This window comes from Ictalurus furcatus, chromosome 13 (genome assembly GCF_023375685.1).
Source record: "Ictalurus furcatus strain D&B chromosome 13, Billie_1.0, whole genome shotgun sequence".
NCBI classification, from domain to species: domain Eukaryota; kingdom Metazoa; phylum Chordata; class Actinopteri; order Siluriformes; family Ictaluridae; genus Ictalurus; species Ictalurus furcatus.
Genome location: NC_071267.1, coordinates 7,983,347 through 8,003,035, shown reverse-complemented (window position 1 = coordinate 8,003,035; position 19,689 = coordinate 7,983,347). Strand labels below are relative to the sequence as shown.

At 40.5% G+C, this 19,689-nt stretch overlaps 1 protein-coding gene across 1 annotated transcript in view; it reads left to right on the top strand.

The window, feature by feature from the left end:
• The window catches only part of pcdh15b (protocadherin-related 15b), a 231,843-nt gene that overhangs the window by 58,645 nt on the left and 153,509 nt on the right, over positions 1-19,689 (top strand). The window contains exons 5-9 of the mRNA XM_053640491.1: positions 5,521-5,681; positions 6,639-6,794; positions 9,405-9,524; positions 9,720-9,830; positions 12,001-12,171. Coding sequence (XP_053496466.1) covers positions 5,521-5,681; positions 6,639-6,794; positions 9,405-9,524; positions 9,720-9,830; positions 12,001-12,171 — 719 coding nt within the window. The remainder of the gene's footprint in view (positions 1-5,520; positions 5,682-6,638; positions 6,795-9,404; positions 9,525-9,719; positions 9,831-12,000; positions 12,172-19,689) is intronic.

Here is a 19,689-nt window from a genome sequence, read left to right as displayed (position 1 = left end):
AAGGTGAACTTGTGTGTGTGTGTGTGGGAAGTGTAATCCTCTTCGGCCATGTTTGTAGTTCATTGTGCTTCCTGGGAAATGGAGTTGCTGGTTTGCTGTGATATGACAGATTGTGATATGATGATTTTGAATGGTCCGATGTATCTTGGGGTGATTTCTGCAAGCATGTGGTTGTTTGGGGCCCTTGGTGGAAAGCCAGACTCTGTCACCTGGCTGGTACTGCGGGTGATCACTGCAACGATGATCAGCCTTTTGCTTGTAGGTGCGTGAGATTTGCACAAGACGATGCTGTGTACTTGCCCAAACTTGTTCACTCCTCTGGAACCATTGGTCTATGGCCGGGGATTCAGTGGGGTTGGCATTCCATGGAAACAGAGGTGGCTGGTAGCCTAAAACACACTGGAACGGAGTGAGGCTTGTGGCTGAGTGACGTAGGGAATTCTATGCGTATTTGGCCCAGGGCAGGAATCTGGACCAGTCCTTGAGGTTAGACGACAGAATGTACTGAGACACCGTCCAATCTCCTGGTTAGCTCATTCTACTTGACCATTCGCTTGTGGGTGATAGCCTGAGATTGACGGTGATCCCCATCTTCTTCGTGAAACTGGACCAGACCTGTGACATGAATTGTGGTCCCCAATCACTGACGATCTCCTCTGGGATCCCGAAGTACATGAATACATGCTGGAACAGCAATTCAGACATCGTAAAGGCTGATGGTATGGTAGGTAGTGGAATTAGGTGCAGCCTGTGTTTTGTTTTCAATTGTTTGATATCCATGAGAGCAGAGTATTTTTGTGAATTCTTTGAACAAGAGATCAGAAGGTTAAACAATAAAGACAATTTTTCACAGCATGCTTTGCTCATATTTACCAAGGGTATGTCACGTCCCGAGACGTAAGGGAGTAGAATACGGAAGCAGGTGCAGGTAAAGACGTTTTTATTTTTATATATTTATTTATATAAGGAGACAGGCAGATAAATCCAAATCGTGAAACAGATGTGTAGTCAAAAACAATCAGTGGGTCGGGCGATCGGCAAACAGGCATAAACGGGGCAAAGCAGGAATCGAAGTCGCAGTCACAGAAAACAGGATCAAAACACAAAACAGGAAACCTAAAGCTATGACAGGGAACTGGGAGCGGAAACACCAGCTTGGTCTAAATGAACTAATCTATCCTGGTAAACTAACTAAATCTATCAAGGTACGAAACATGAACTATCTACTATTATACTATATCTAATACTCCGCGAGGTGTAATGGGAAGCGAGTGGTATATATCCCGAACATAATCAGCGTTAAGTGCTGGCAGCTGAAAACAATGAAGCCACAGCCTCGAACAACAACCAGTGACAAAACAGGGAGGAGACAGAACAGAAACAAAACAAATGCACGTGTCCACAGTAAACAATGTCACGGTTATCAACATCCGAAGAGCATGCACTCGCTGAGCACTCGTGCATGTAGCTCGTGCATGCGTGCGCCCTCCGCCTCTCCGAGCGTGCTGCCAGAAGGGGAGATCATGACAGGGTGCCAATATTAGTGTAGGGCACTGTAAGTCCTGCTCTGAATTATCACACAATCTCATTTGAACTTCTGGAGTGTTAGTCTGAATGTAGAAGTTTTGGTATTTCTTTCTTTCTGCTTTTATATGATCCATGAGTATTATACAGAGCCATATTCAGTAAGTAAGGAATAAAACTAAATAGGTAGGGCTTTTATCAGCATTGTAATCAATGATGTGGAGGTGTGATGATTTTATCATGCTTTTCAAAATTTAGTACAGAATGACATGTTTATAGTTTGAGGCGCGGTGGCTTAGTGGTTAGCATGTTTGCCTCTCACCTCCGGGGTTGGAGGTTCGAGTTCCACCAATGCCCTGCATGCATGAAGTTTCCATGTTCTTCCATGCTGCGGGGATTTCCTCCAGGTACTCCGGTTTTCTCCCCCAGTCCAAAGACATGCGTTGTAGGCTGAATGGCATTTTCAAATTGTCCGTAGTACGCGATTGTGCTCTACAGTGGTTTAGCACCCCATTCATGGTGTCCCCTGTCTAGTGCCCCGAGTTCTCTGGTATAGACTTCAGGCTCCCCCGCAACACTGTCTAGTATAAGTGGTACAGAAAATGAATGGATGGATGTTTATAGTTATGTTTAATGTTGTGGAGCGTCCACAAAACCAGTTAGTTCCTTTTATAGCTGCTATAAACAGTCTTTCCCTCATGAGTCTCTTTTTTCCTCTATCTTGAAATTATTAAGACAAAAAAAAAAAATGCAGGTTGTCATGTTATTGAGAAAGCGCAAAGGCCTCTTTCCTGAAGACTATCCCTCCTACTGTTCTTAAATGTAGAATAAATAAATCTCCTAACAGAACCCTGACAGTTGGGTTTTTGGACTGAAGCCCTTCTTCCTGTAAGCAGGCTCAGTGTAAAGAGGTTACTGGGGAAACTGTAATACGCTGGACTTTAGAAACCATTACCGGGAAGAGTTACATCCCAGAGCAGGGATTCTAGAAGAGTAAAGAATAAGGAGGTGGTAAGCTAAATAGAGACTTGTGGGTAGAAATGACTCTGCAGGCTTGGCTAAGCTTTGTCCTTCTGGCACATGTGTAGCGCCAGCTTGCAGAGGCATGATCTTCCACGAGGCAGCTGCCAGGGGACCTCCCAGAGGGCTGGGCAGTGGTTCAACAACAAAGTCCAGCTGTTTGAAATGCTGAGGGATGAGGGCTTGGAACTTCTGAGGTCATGTTGCATGTGTAGGGCTGTTTGAATAAATTATATAACACACTGTTAGTTCTGCTGAAAAGCATCAACCTTAATCAAGTTAAGAGCTAAAATTGTAATGTAGAATTATTATTATTATTATTATTATTATTATTATTATTATTATTTAAATTGTATGGACTTACAACTATAACATTATACCGCCCTTAACCTTTCAATTTTAATTAGTAATTCCCAGCATTTTAATGCCTCTGCTAATAAGAGCTGGAGAAATTATGTTTTCGTGTTGTCCATCTGTCTGTCTGTTTTGAGAGTCTCCTTATGGAGTTATCACTGTAACCAACAGATGATCTGATTAGATTTTGGAGTTGATCCAAACTGGGTCAAGGTCACATGAAGGTCAAATGTCTACAATAGTTTTTCTTTAAAAGCCTAATTCCTGTTTGAGGTATATTTTAAGGGTATCTTTGGCATACAAATTAATCACAAGAAGGAATAGACTTGTTGGTAGTGGAGGTGTGCCCATCAGTACCGTTGGCTCTGAGTTCTACTTGTTTCCATTGGAAGGCATGCTTTGTAGACTGTAAAACATAATGTGGTACAAATAGGACATACAGTAGAGTGAACTAGAGAATGAAATAAAGTTTTTCTCTTACTACGTTTTTTGAAATTCACTGGTTCAGTACTTTTTTTTATAAGAAGTTACTACTCAGATATTCAGAGGCCCTGATTAATTAAAGGTTGCACATCAATAACAAGTAAAATATGTTTTGCATGTTGTTAATTGACACAGGGTTTGTGTTGTAGGGTGACTCATTTTTGGACCTCGTAATAATGCGTGGTAACAGATCAGGCACCGTGACTGTCAGGCATAGTGCTGCTCCTTGCAGCAGTGTTAAAACTTCTGAATATTTCTGTCTAAAAAGAGAGACTGGAGAGCCATGGCCCATGGGTATCGCCAGAATACCTATTATGATAATAACTGCAGGTCTAATGGCCCAGTCACCTGTAATAATGTGGCAGAGATTTCACTGGTATGCATGAGCAGCAAATAATTGCAGTTGTAAAATAGTGATCTTGCTGTCATAGATAAAGACAACCATTCATACTGTAGCTGTGCTAGTATGTGCATCAGGAAAAAGTAATATGAAAAATGAACAGCCAACATCCAAGAACAGGAATCTGAGGGTACATGGGCACATAGTTTTAGACAGGAAAAAACATCACCTGCTCTTTTTCAAATATTCAGTTTTCCAGTTTTGATGAGTCCATGTCCACCCCAGCCTCATATTAGTGTTCTTGACTGATGTTGTCTTCTACCACTGAAGTCCATCTGCCTTAAGGTTTGGCATGTTGTATTTCTGAGATACTTTTCTGCTTACCACGGTGTTAAAGAGTGGTTATTTGAGTTACCATAGCCTCTCTGTCAGCTCACAGCAGCCTGGACATTCTCCTCAGACTCTCCTCTGACTTCTCTCATTAACAAGGCATGAAAAAAAAAATCTGTTATCCAGCAAAATTTCAGACTTATGGGTTTCCTCCAGGCACTCCAGTTTCCTCTCCCAGTCCAAAGACATGTGTTGTAGGCTGATTGGCATTTCCAAATTGTCTATAGAGTGAGAATGTGTGTGTGATTATGAATGGGTGTCCCCTGCCTTGTGCCCCAAGTTCCCTGGGATAGACTCCCCTTGCGACCCTGTGGAAGAATGGATGGATGGATGACCTACAACTGAAATTGACTAAATTGGGATCATACAGTATGTCATGACACAATATACTCACAATAAAAAATGATGTACTTATTCATTATATCATTATTCATATTCTTTCCATGGTTAGTAAAGTATTTATAACCTGACTCAAACTTTTCTCTGACTTGTTTTGATAGCTCCTTATTATCTGTGATGCTGTTTGTTTAGCTACGGTTTCAAACTCCAGGGCCTTCCAGGAACAGGTTTATTTATACTCAGGTCAGGTGACAATTTAATTGAGCACACACTTGTTGATGCCTTTCAACTAATTACCGTATGTCACTTCTGCTGGCGACTGACTGTAACAGAACAAATTTAAAGGTTTCACACCAATGGGGGTGAATACTTATGCAATAGTTGATTTTATGTTTTTTTTATTATTATTATTATTTGTAAATAATTTTGTACACTATATTGATTTTTCCCTTAACTTTATGAACAACATTATGAACTGTTTTGTGCAAATTCATGACATAATACCAATGAAGTCCATTAGTGTTCAGGTTCTCTGCAAAAGAAAAAAAAAAAGATTGTGTCTTAACAAGTGAAAATATATTTAATATGGAACATAGAACAAATATGGAACAAATGTATCTCATTTCTTATTTTGATATTATTATATAATTATGACCTGTTTCAGATGCTTTTTAAATGCGTTAAATTCTTTTTTTTTAAAATACCTGCCAACAGAACATGATTACCACAAGCTTGAAATGAGTATACATGTCTAGAAATAGGTTTAATAATCGTATATTTGGTTTATTGTAATTTTATAATAGGAAATAATAGAAACAGATGTAAATTTTGCCAGTACAAAATGTGGAAATGTTCATAGGGGTGTAAAAGGCACTGTATAAGTTGGAAGTGATTGTGTGTACTTGGTGTGTAAATGTGGGGGTAAAAAACATGATGCTCCAACACTTTCTTTTCTAAGCTCAGCATAACAAATGACTGTATACTGTAATTAAGCACAGAAGATATAGAAGATGAAAATGAAAGCTAGAGGAAGACTCAGTGCACTCATTCTCAGTTTTTGATTGGTCCAGGGACTGTCCTGGTGGAGAACATGCAAATCAACGGCCGGGCAGAAGACCCTCACCGAACCATCTCTTTATCCTTGAGAGACAACTATGACCACTGGGTAATCCTGGACCCCGTCCAACAACGGCTTTACCTTAACAGCACTGGAAGAGTTCTGGATCGTGATGTAAGTAGGCACAATATTTTATCGTTCCTGAAATATCAACTGTGTTGAAACATCAAACTGTATTGTCTACAGTCCCATTTATCTCTAACAAGTGTGTCTTATTTGCCATCACACACACACACACACACACACACACACACACACACGCACACCCAATAATACTCTCTCTCACCTCTTTCATAACTCATACACTATCAACCTGACATTTTGGTTTAATAGTGTGTGTGTGAGAGAGTTTGATATTGTAAGAGGCTTCATAGTGTGTGAGAGGGTATGATAGTGTTGTGTGTGTGTGTGTGTGTGTGTGTGTGTGTGTGTGTGTGTGATGTTTGATGGTGTGCAATAGGTTTGATAGCGTGTATAAGTGAGGGTAATATAGTGTGTGAGTGTGTGTGTGTGTGAGAGAGAGAGATAAAGTGTATAATAGTGTGTTTGTTTCTGTGGTTTGATAGTGTGTGTGTGTGTGTGTGTGTGTGTGTGTGTGTGTGTGTGTCAGAGTTACAGGGTTTAAGTGCTTAATTAACGCTCTCCAACCATTACACCAGTTATAAAGGTCATACTGTACACACATACACGCAGTATAATCACGCTTTTTTTTTATCTGCATTTTATTTTTTTTAAAAGAATACCTTTGCATTTTGCTCAAGGACATGCTACTTTGCAGTCTTGTTAGTGAAAATATAGAAAATTTATCTGAATCCTTACTTCAAAATTGTAAATCATATCAAGTTAATTGTCACATTAATATTAGGCACTGAAATTAATATTAACATTTTTAAAATAAAGCACTCATGTCTTTGAAAAATTATTTCTTGGCATACATCAAGATTAAAGATGAACTCATAAAGGCTGCTTTCACACTTATAGGAATGTCATAGTAATGTAATTTAATTTATTATCTTCTCATGCAGTTGATGGGTTAGGTGTAAACTAAATGCACCCTTCATTTTCTTTCAGCCTCCTTCCTACATTCATTCCATTGTGGTGCAGGTCCAGTGCACCAATGAGCTGGTCGGTACAGTGATTCTTCATGAGGTGCGAATCGTTGTGAGGGATCGTAATGACAACACTCCTCGTTTCCAGCAGCCACGGTACTATGTGGCTATTAATGAGGTACGTTCCTCCAACTAGTCCGCATCCTGAAACAGTATAGTATTCACACATCTGCAGGTCATTCTCAGGTTTCTGAAAAACCTCCTCCTTGTCACTTAGGAATCAGTGTTTAGTGTACAACATACACTTTTTTGACAGAAAAAAGTGCACTTTTGAAAGCTTTGTAGCCAAAGCATGTAGCCGTTAACCCTCTACTGCAGAAATTATTACATTTACATTTACATTATATTTATTCATTTAGCAGACGCTTTTATCCAAAGCGACTTACAGATGAGAAAATATAAGCAAAGCGATATATCATGCTACATTTACATTTATTCATTAGGGTTATTACATTTACATTAAAACATTTTTTTAATGTGGTCAATGCCTCCAGTCGTGACAGAGAGCTGCATGGTCATCACCAGGAGGTATTTGAGGCATCTAGTGGGAGATTAAATGACATTATCAACTGTGATAGAGAAGCTCCAGTCATGTATAAAGTTAGAATCAAATTCCACCCTCTTCCAAATGAACAACCATTCTCCACCAAGGTGAGGAAGACCCATCCCCAGGAGTAGGACCTAATGTTGTAGAAAGCATTTAATTGGATGAACAAAAGACTTGTCTTCAGAAAATATACTTTTTTTTTCCAGAAGTGATGAACTATAAAATTATCCATTCATCCATCCATTCATTTTCCATACTGCTTATCCTAGACAGGGTTGCGGGAAGCGTGGAGCCTATGCCAGGGAACTTGGGGGACAAGGCAGGAGACACCCTGGATGGGTACCAACCCATTGCAGGGCACAGTTGCGCACTACGGACAATTCTGAAATGTCAGTCAACCTACAACTCATGGCTTTGGACTGGGGGAGGAAACCCCTAAGCACGGGGAGAACAAGCAAACTCCGTGCACACAGGACAGAGGCGGGATTCAAATCCCCAACCCCAGAAGTGCGATGCAAATGTGCTAACTACTAAGCCACTATGCCCCACACTATCAAATTAAAATCTTCAAAATAATTTTTTTCTTCAAATATTTTGGTATTGGCATCCATAACACTTAGTGACAAATACAAAAAGTTCTGAAACACCAATTTTGATTTCAGGGGCACTTCATGTAATCATCCCAATAGCGAAGAAAGTCATTACAGATATTTTTGCTGCATTTGATCCGTAGTACATGCTGACTGATACCGTGTCTCTGTTTGAGCACTCTTGAAGATGTTGCCATTTTAAGAGTAAGACCAAGGTAGGTTACAGGATTGAGGTCGCGGTCGGCTGAGCCCAGCTCGTGCTGGGTGGATGGCTGGAGACGGTTACATGGGTTCTCTGAGCCTTTTGCCTAATTGAAAGTGGCTCCTAAGGGAACTGTCAGCACAGATTTCCCTCATTAGAAGACATCTGCAGAGAGTGGCAGACTGCCTAACCACAAGCTGTTGTAGCCCAGAAAACCACCGGCTGCCATTCCTCACTATCGATTTTGGCCCGGAGTCAGGGGGATCAGACTGACAGGGAGACGAGGTGTTCAGCAAACCACAGTCCATCAGTCAACAACGATGCTGGACAGTAGGGTTTAACTCCATAGAGGAAGGTGGATATTGGCAACACGGAGGAAAAAATGGAGTGTTTAATGAACTTGTCACTGTAGATAGCAAGTTCATCAGTATGACTGGTATGGATGGAGAAAAAAAAAGAAAAGAAAATTACAAATTTTCAACTTGGCGTATTAACTTGAAATTTCGTTTATGGCTAAATTAGCCTAGTATGGTTGTAGAACAATGTTTAACAGTGTACACAGAACACCTGGTAGTCTAGACTGTAGCTAGATTGTAGTCTAGCAGCTCGGATGGCAGGAATCAGGTATAACAGCAAGCTAAGACAAAATAATTTATCATTTAGAGACTGGCCCAGTGCAGGTCCCCAAGATAATGCAAGTGTCTTTGTTTGTGCCTTTTTTTGATACTGATAGATGACTTCCAGGCACTGCACCAGAAAATCAATCTTGGCTCCCATCAGACGTGTCTGTTTACTATATGTGGGGTTTTTTTTCCACAGAATTAACCCTTTTTCTATTGAACCTTCATCATGTCATTTGACATGAAAATACCTGTAGAAATTACACAAATTATCCATACTGGTGATACCTGGGATTTAAATGGAAGGTTCAATCCAGGCAGATTTTTTTTGCTTCTTTTGTACACTTTCGGAGTGTTAAAGCCTTTTTCAACAAAAGATCGAACTAGTACCCAATGCCTCAGGTACTGCCTTTTACTTTCTTGCACAGCTTATAGCTATTACCTCCCATTTTACTTCCTCTGTTCACTTCTGAGAAGGTCTCAGCAGCCAGGCAGCAAACCAAGTATGAGCAAATGCTTTCTTTCTTCTTAGCCATGTCCATCAGGTTCCTGTCTCATAAGGAGAATAGAGTATAAAACAGCAGGCGAGACTCTGTCACCACAGGGGAGCCCTGCTTCCTGATAGCAACAGGAAGCAAGCAGGATATGATGAAATGCTAGGACTAGGAATAGTCAAACCTTGACAAGATCACAGCGCAAACTGACTGCTTGTTGGTTGTGAGTGCTTTCAAAAACAGAAGATGTTTTCTTTTGACTTTTATTCTTTCAGCTCACTCCTGTTGGGACCACCGTCTTCTCAGGCTTCACGGGGAACAATGGTGCTGTTGACATTGATGACGGACCAAACGGACAAATTGAGTACACCATTCAGTACAATCCTAATGACCCGGTAAGGGCAAAATACCAAAGTCAGGCTATTTGAATGAGTATTTTCCCTCTGCTTCTGCAGTCTAACTTGATACTTTATTTTCAGCACACTCAATTTCTCAAAACGACCTCTTTGTGAGCATGTTATTAGATGGATTGTGAGCATGTTATATGTGTACATGGATGCCAGTTTGACTCAAAGGTTTCATCTCTACAGACTGCTAACAGAACCTTTGACATCCCTCTCACCCTGTCGGGCTCTGTGGTGCTGAGAGAGAGACTGAACTATGAAGAGATCACACGCTACCTGGTCATCATCCAGGCCAATGTGAGTCTGAGAGAAAGCAACATGAAATAAAACAGTTTGGACATCAGATTATGATGTGTCAAGAGAGTAATAAATAATATTTAATTCCTGGGTAGATTGTGTAATTCCTGACATTGTGAGGTTTCACGTCATATTTACATCTACATAGTTTTCACTATGTGCTTTAGACACATTTAGAATCTAAATCTTTGGAGGGTTTTTCAGCAATTCTTTAATTAATCTGTGGAATTAGTCCTTGTCTTGTGAACATATGTAATTGACTCAAAGTATTAATTTTTCAAAATCTATTTAAAATCCCCTGCTTCACTTTTACGTTTGGTTCCCTCTCTTGAATCCCAGTTGCATTCTTAATGATGTTTCAGTACTTTATTTTCTCAGGTGAAATCCTTAACAGAAATCAAGTCAATGCAAATATAGATTTTCAGAGAAGATATCAGACATTACAATCTGACACAGTGTCTTTTCAAAACATATTGAAAAAAATGTTAGAAAACTCTATTTGTAAGTGATGTGATAAATATCACAAACAATTTGCTACTTTTGAGTTGGAGTTCATGTAGCCAGTATGGGTTGTGTAGACTGTAGGGAGCTGGAGACTAGTCGGGGTGGCAGAAAAAAAAAAGTGAGGCAGATGGCAACTGCACAGCAACTGTATATGACTGTGTTGGAAAAAGTATTTTTTTGTCTTTTGCTTTAATGGACCATGAACACTTTGGTTTCACTTTACATGAAGTAAGGAAATTTAGAGTTTTTTAATCCCACTCCTGCCCACTCCTGAATGAATTCCACCTGTTATTTATGTTGTCTTTTAAGGATAAATAAAATGTTAATAAATCCTTGCATTGTGGAATATTATACAGTTAGTTCTGGTTCAATAATTCGATTGGTCAAGCGGTGTTCCAAAAGTGCCCTACACAAGAAAATTCCACTGTGTGTATTACTCTGCTCGTCTGTGTTCACCATATAAAATTCCACTTCCTAGATTGAAACCGTTACTACAGTAGTGTTAGTGACATCATCAGCGGACATGGCAAACGATACATTTTTCATGAATATGACGTTTGAAAATGAGAATAAAGAAAGGACACCAATTTTACCAGAAGCACCTTTAACGGGAAAGTAACAATCAGTGTGAGCTAGCTAGCCAGCTAGCCTGCATGCTGTAAAGTGGATGTGGCTTATTTTGGATCTATTTCTGGTCGCAGAGCAAGAATAAACAGAACATTTGGCCATACTGTGTCTGAAATTCATTCATTTCTTGTTTATTGAACTAAAAAAGCAATATCGCACACACAATCGTGCGGTTATAGTGAATATCAGCATGGCTGGGATTAGCTATGGCACTAATGTGATATTGCTTAAGGTAATTCCATTATGACCAGCGCTGTGTATAAGAGGTAGTTCAGAGCCACGTGTTGCACATCACTATCCAGTCCCAATCAGCTTTCCAATCAGTTTAGAGTCAGATCAGCAACTCAAAGAGGCAGACCCAGACTTGTTTTCAAATGCTGCTGAGGCCTGAGTTAAACATCTTGCAAAAACTACTGTAGACATCACATCCTCTATCCATCATTTCTCTATAAGGAGCTTGGGTGCTGCTCTCTCAGATTCAAAATAAACAATGTTAACTGATGTGCCAGCTTGTACACATGAGTGAGTTCTAAGGATTGGTATTGGTATTGAATAGTCTAATATGATGCACGAATTTATTGCTTTGCACATTCATTGCACTGGTCTTTTTTCATACTTTTGCCATTAATTATGTAGCCTAAAAAGCATTGAAGTGGGAATTTTAATTTGTAACCTGCGTAAGGCTCTTAAATGTAGTGTGGATTGAGGTATTCTTTACTGCACAAAAATAACAGCTTAAAATTAACAATGTCCTGAAAAAGCTTTTGCTTTAACTAAGGAAAAGGACTATTTTTTTTAAATTCTTGGACAACTAATAAAAATTAGTAGTTGTGCAACCCCTAGTAGCCAACTACATCATGTATACATGACAGGTGACGATACCTAGGTAGTAAAGTTAATAAGTTAATATGACTCTATACTCCCTTACACCCTCCTTCCCTCATCCTGCAAGTGGCCACTTGTTGACTTGTTGTTCATGATGGAATTATAAACAGACTTATCACAAGTAACATTGAAAAAAGCCTTCCTTGTTCTTTAGGACCGAGCTCCTGACCCTAAAGAGCGACTGACTGCCACCACAACACTGACAGTGGATGTGCTGGATGGAGATGACCTGGGCCCAATGTTCCTGCCCTGTAGCCTGGTTGAAAACACCCGTGACTGCAAGCCGCTCACCTACAGAGCCACCGTCCTGGAGCTTGCAGACCCAGTGAGCCTCTTCCAATCCTCTTGACAATTCATGTTCAAGCTTTGAAGCCCTTCATATACACAGAACATAGTTTTACTTATAATTATGATAGATTTTTTTTTTGGTAGACCTCAGTTATTTTACACATTCTCGTCTCTTTTTCAAGAATTTCGGAACTGTAGCCAAGTTGCCTTTTTAGTTGCATTCATTTGTAACAGCATTTTCCTTCCATAAATATAATGAACACCACAAGTCATATATTTGCAATTATCCTGCACACATTACTATACAAATAATAATGAAAAATAATAGCCATTATTTTAATACACAAGGAAATACATTTGTTTTAGCCATCAGGGGCTGGTTTCACATTGAATCTTATCTTAACACTCAGAGCTTGCCACTAAAGGTCCACATTCAAGAGAGTCTTGTTAAAGCCTATTCAGAAACTTGCTTTGTTATTAAGTTAAATATTAAGTTATATATTAAGTTAAGAGAAAGGATGAGGTTGACCATGTTGGTGCAGATGACGGATGTTTCCTGAATGAATATCAGCAGTGGCAGTCTGTGTAACAATCAAATACTGAATACTGAAATCTTAATTCTAATAAATAAATAAAATGAGAGTGCCAGAGATTTCATAAATGAAAACATAAATTGAAGTGCTCGTAGAACAAATGCTAACATTATATGTAAAATAGAGGATTTATGCTGATTTACATTGAACTACAGCCCTCTTACGTACACTATATAGCCAAAAGTATGTGAAAACCTGATCATACTCATCATACCAGTCTATCATACCCATATGTGGATCTATCCCAAAATGTTGCCACAAAATTAGAAGCACACAATTGTAGTAGGATATATTTGTATGCTGTAGCATTACAATTTCCCTTCACTGGAACCAAACCTGTTCCAGCATGATGATGCCCCTTCATGGAGCTCACAAAGTGAGCTCCACAAGTGAGACATGGTTTGCTAACGTTGGAGTGGAAGAGCTTGTGTCTTGCACAGAGCCCTGACCTCAACCCCACTGAATTCCTTTGGGATGAACTGGAATTCCGATTGCACCCCAGGCTTCCAGACCTTACTAAAGCAGTTGTGGTTGAATGGACAAATACCCACATCCACGCTTCAAAATCTAGTGGGGATCAACTCCATGTTAATGCCCCTGGTTTTGGAAAGGGATGTTCAAAAAGAAGGACGGAAAGTAAGTTATAAAATTAAAGAAGGAAGGAGGGAGGAAAGGAAGAGAAAGGAAGGACTAATAAAGAAAGAAAAGAAGGAAAAAGTTAAGTAAGGATAGAAGGAAGGAAAGGAAGAAAGGAAGGAACTATCAAAGAAAGGAAGAAAGGAAAGTAAGTTGAGAAATTAAATACGGAAGGAAGGAGTGGAAAGGGGGAAAGAAAAAGAAAGAAGGATGGAAAGAAGGACCAAATGTAAAAAAGGAACGAAGGAAAGAAAGTTAAGAAATTAACTAATAATGGAATGGAGGAGAGAAGAAAGTAAGGAAAGAAGGAAGGAAGGAGATGAGGAAGGAAGAAAAAGTAAAGAAGGGAAGAAAGTACATTGAAGATAAGAAGAAAATATGATGTACAGAAAGACAGTAAGAAGAGAGGAAAAAACTAAGGGCATTGCTCTGGGGGTACTGAGAACTTCCCAATTAAACAGAGGGAAAGTGACAGAGGTATAGAAAGGAAGAAAACAGATGGTCCAGGGTTTATAGGGCAGATGACCTGAGACACAGCTGTGAGGACAGTGAGCTGCTTTCTCCTTTAACAGTCACACTTCAGAATACCTAAACACATACACGATCCTCTATAAACACTTATAAAATACATCCTTAACCGTGTCTAGTTGTTGACGTAAACATGATTTACAACATTTATTTTCTTCCCCTGATGTTTAGCTAAGAGCATCAATTATCCAATCAAGTTTCCAATCAAGTGCTCTGGACTATGACTAGGCTGTCACTGGTTTAGAAGGTATTTCTGTGTTACTTTTAAACTGAAAAAACAACAACACAGAAGCTTAAAAGCAGGATAAAAAGTGTTTGTTTTTTAGGTTTTCTCCTAAATCTGCCAATCAGGAGCTACATATAGCCTTAAGATTTTTCATGATTATGGCTCAAGAGGTATTTCTTTTCTTTTGTATAGCCTTTATGTTTCAGCCTTGCTACTGACTTTATCCCAAGCAGTGACCCACCAGATTAGATGTGACCCGCCGACAATAGCTTAGTGGAACGTGGGCTGATAAGAGATGTCATTCATACATAACGCAGAAGAAGGAATTGGTTCAAGCTGCCAGATGAGCTGTCTAATGTGTTTCAGTGTGTAATTTAATTAGGGTTGGAGACAGATGCAAGTGCAGTTAAAGCTTTTTGTTTATTAAAGACATGCAAATAAATCCAAATGATAGGCAAAACATGGTCAAAAAAGTCTAGTGACCTACAAACAGGCATAACCGAGGCAGGGCAAAGCACAAAAAAAATAAATTAGGGACAAGATTAAGAACCTGAAATGAGAACAAAGGCTTGGTAGCACACTGGCGGCAAAACACAGAAACGTGATACTGTGCCCCGAACAAAGACACATGAGGGGTTTAAATATACAATGTAATTAAAAAGGGAAACGAGAACAACTGATGACAATATGAACAACTAATAACATAACAGGGGCTGAGACAGGCCAGAAACCAAAACAAAACACACGTGTCAAAAGTAAACACAGTCAGTGCAAATCTGGAAGCGCACGCTGTTGCACTTCGGGCCGTTCATGCACGCTGAATGCTCCAGTGGAGGGGAAATCCGTGATACAGTGTAGCCTTTAGAAAATGTAGTACAGTGATATTGATTGGTAGGTGCAGATAATTATATTGCTTCTTTGTTTTTAGCTTGTAAAAAAGCCAAACTTTGCATAGCAACCATGTTCCACAAGCTGATTTAGGCAACTACATGATGTTGTGTGTCATGTTGTTCCCAGTTCTGAGTAATGACACCAAATCAGATATAAAATTAAGTCATTTTAAATGTGGATTCTTCAGCCTTTAACTCTATGCCACTACATAACAGCTTCCTGTGCAGGCTTGTTTATTGTTACTTATATTTATATTATATATAGCTCTTTTAATTTTTTAAAAAGCTTTTGAGAAAAAGGAAAAAAGCTCTCTGTTTCATCTTTACTGCAAGTGCCATGGTGACTGGAGGACAGTTAGATTTCTCTCTGGCAGTTTTCTAACTTTAGTGTAGCACTTAAAGCATTTTATATTTTATAGCAGAGGAGTAAGAGCATTAGGTGTTTCTTTTTTATTTAAAGATTTATTCAAATTGTTCTTTGCCAGACATCAGGGGAAGAAAATAAATGTTATAAATCGTGTTTACGTGAACAACTAGACACGGTTAAGGACATATTTTACAAGTGGTTATAGAGGATTGTGTGTGTTGGTATTCTGAAGTGTGGCTGTTAAAGGAGAAAGCAGCTCACTGTCCTTACAGCTGTGTCTCGGGTCACCTGCCCTATAAACCCTGGACCATTATAGAACTCATCTATTTCCTTTTTATACCTCTGATGCACAGTCACTTCTTCACTTTTATTTACTTTCTTTTCTTCCTGTATAGAAGCTCTCTGTTTAATTGGGAAGTTGTGAGCATCCCCAATTTCCACAGTTTTTACTTTTTCCTTCATTCCTTACTTCTTTAATTTCTTAACTTACTTTTCTTCCTTACTTTCTTTCCTTTCTTTGTTAGTTCCTTCCTTTCGTTTCCTTTCCTCCTCCTTTCTTCCTTCCTTCTTTGTTTCCTTCTTTCCTCTGTTTTAGTTCATTCCTTTATTTACTTTCCTTTCTAGTTTAAATTCTTAACTTACTTTCTTTCCTTACTTTCTTTATTAATTTCTTCCTTTCTTTTCCTTTCCTCCTCTGTCTTTCCTGCGTCCATTCCTTTTTTTATTTCCTTTCTTACTTAATTTAATTTCTTAACTTACCTTCCTTACTTTCTTTCCTTCTGTCCTTTCTTTGTTAGTTCCTTCCTTTCTTTTCCTTTCCTCCTTTCTTCTTTCCTCCCTCCCCCCTCCCTCTGTAGGTCAGGTCCAGCCTAATTTAGATGGAGCACACAAGCCATTTCCTTTTTCCAGGCAATAAAATTGCACTTATAAGAATGCTGCTGATGACTGAGATTAGAAAAGTGTCAGAATATCCATAACACTTTTTTAAGTTTCCCCTCCTAAGTCCACCTCTGTCATTGAGGCTTTTTTTCTGCCCTCGTTATCTTTCCTCCACAAGAAGGTTTTTTTTTTTTTAACAGTGTGTTCACTTTGAAAATGATATTTAATCCCGGCAAATGGAAAAACAGCAACACATCAGCAATGCCCAGCCTTCCTCTACTTCTGAAGACTGGAGGGAAAGTGAGAATGCTTTCATTCTGACTAAGTGATCCTGTCTGACAGGTGTTTTATTCTCCCCATGGTACACAGCCTGCGTGCTGCTGCTACAATAACAAGAAAGGTTAGCTTGAGCAAAGCTGGAATTTACCCTCAATAGATAATGTGGATAGGCCACACCGCAAGTCAAGTCTATCCGGGAAATCTGGCCATACTTTTAGAGCAGATCTGTTGGAGTAATTGGAAGTGAAGAAGTCACTGGCAGTCTCAGTGACTTCTGCTCATTCCCACTGAGCTATAGAGGCTATTTGAAGTTCTGTCCATCCAGAACCACGTTAAAGATGAAATTACAGAAGCTCCAATCAGCGCAATATATTCAACTTGTGTCTTCACACAGATCAGTGCAGTACAGAGAGTTTGAGGAACGCATTTTTGGCTTACTTATTATCTAAAGGCTTCAGTTCAAGCCATTTCCTTTCAAAGGCAGCTCAACGTTGTGTGGGATTCACGCTGTGGGAAGTGCCTTCGCACGTGACCAGTATCTGAAATCTGTGTAAAATTACGCCTGCCATGGTCAGGTGACGTGGCATTTTGCACATTGCATGACTATAAAATAGCACCTGTAAACCACATGATTAGCTCTTTTATCTTCAGCGAAGCCGCATGTTGGTTCTCTGTGTGAACGTTCCTAAACTGTTCACTGTTCTCTATTTTCAAAAGAATATATATATATATATATCTCCATTTTATATACCGCTTATCCTACTGGGTCGCGGGGAACCTGGAGCCTATCCCAGGAAGCATCGGGCAAAAGGCAGGGTATACCCTTGATAGGATGCCAATCCATCACAGGCACACTCACATACACTTTGGACATGCCATTCAGCCTACCATGCATGTCTTTGGCCTGTGGGAGGAAACCAGAGTACCTGGAGAAAACCAGAGGAAACCTGGAACATGCAAACTCGTAGAGGTGTGAGGTGACCTTGCTTATGACTAAGCCACCATGTGCCCCAGAAGAATGTGTGTGTGTGTGTGTGTGTGATTATATATATATATATATATATATATATATATATATATATATATATATATATATATATATATTCTCTTTTCTGTTGCTATCTTGTGCAAACACAATGAGTCTTAGAGAGTTCAGAAACTGTGTTACTCCCTGCTCTTGTTTTATTATGGAGCAGGATGGACACATTTTTTGTGTGAAGTGTACGGGAGTGGAGCGCACTGTGGTATGGCTCCGCTTCTGGTTTCAGAACCTCAGGACTCTGGGCCGGCCATTGTTGAGGCAACCAGCTGGCTCAGATCCTGGGGGTCCCATATGGATCTGGAGGGGTAATCGGAGACAAGCGCTGCTCTATCTCTTGCTCTTTCCTCCGGATCCGACTTTTAGAGCTCGCAAAGTGACTTCTCCCTCCCTCTCTCATGCTGAGGAGCCAGAGGGGGAGCCAGTGAGAAGGAGAGCACTCCCTCACACTGCAAAAAACTCTCCTTTTTCCCGGAAGTGCACCATGAAGTGTTACACTTCTGGGAAAAGCCGTGTTTATAACCCCGATATTTCGGATTCTTCGGCCATCATGGGTGATAAACGGTATTGCTATTTTATGCTGAAGACAGAGGAGGCGCTTGCGAGCCACCTCTCTCCATCGACGGCAGCAAAATCAGGGGGGCCGACTTTTCCATACAGGCCATGTAAGACCACCTCTGCATTGGTTGGCGAAGCCATGTGGCCGTGGATCTTGCTTGTGGGCATACAATGGCAGTGTTGCAGGCCTACCAGGCAGACCTGTTGAATTGTGAAGGAGGCACAGAAGGTGAGTGTGATGGCCTGCCTCCACTCACAAAAATACATGGGGACTGGGCAGCCACAGTCGCGGCTTGCTAGAAGGCCTGATTTAAAGACAAAAAGAAGTGGTCCTGAGGGGCCATGAGGGAGGTATCAGGGTATATGAAGTTGTCAGGGCAGTTAACTCCCAGTATTACTGTAGGGCTCCCCTAGTCAATGTCATCTCAAGAAACTAAAATTAGACTGGCCCTGGGAAGAGGAAGTGGCTTGTGGCAGGCTGGACAAGCGCTTTCTCACCAGTGAAAATAATTGTCCCTCACACTGCAGAAAACTCCCCTTTTTTTCCAGAAGTGCACCACAAAAGATTATTCAGCCATCGTGGGGAATGAACAGTATGGGTATTTTGCTATGCCGAGGGTGGAGGAGATGCTTGTGAGCTGCCTCTCTCCATCGATGGCAGCAATAATAATAATATAATAATACACTTTATTTTATAAAGCACCTTTAAAAGCAGCTTCTCAAAGTGCTGAAACATTACAGGGACCAGCTTGGCACTGGTTGGCAAAGCCTGTGCGGCAGCGGGTCTCACTTGTGGGTCACTACAGACAATGGCAGTATTGCAGGACTATCAGGCCGACCTGCTGAATGAGCTCAACAGTGGGCAGGGAATTGGACCTGAGGCAGTGGCGGAGCTTTGTCGGGCCATGGGTTTGTCTCTTCAGGTGACCAATGGGTAGCTTGGTCATGGCAGGGGTGCGTCTATGGCTCAACCTCTTGGGTATGAGGATAAGGATAAGGTCTCCCTTCTGGATGCCCCTGTTGAAACTTCCAGCTTGTTCTCAGTGTCGGGATTAACGCCATTGCCGACAGATTTTGGGAGGCGAAACAGCAAATGTTCAGCCAGTTCCTTCCCCATTGTGTCTCGTTCACCTGGGCATCCATGAGTGGAGCCCAGGCCAGTACTAGTGTGAGGGAGGCACAGAAGGCGAGTGTGGTAGCCCGCCTTAGTTTTCTCTGGTCAGCGAGCTGTCACATGGCAATGAAAATCTGATGCTTTCCCTCCAACAAAATGTGGAAAGTTAATGTCACTAAAGTCCATCTGGCATTGTGGAAACTACCGGGTCCAGTTCATAGCTCTATCCTGCTGTTTCAGAGATGTGCTCACTACAGTAGTCAGCATAATGGAGAGACTGACATTAGCCCAGGAAGTAGATCTCTCTTAAACAAAGGGGCCATAGAACATGTACCTCTTTCTCTGAAGGAGGGAGGTTTTACAGCCATAATTTCCTGGTTCACAGAAAAGATGGGGGTATGCGGCTGATTTCACATCTGCGTCATCTGAACTGTACTCTTCGGACA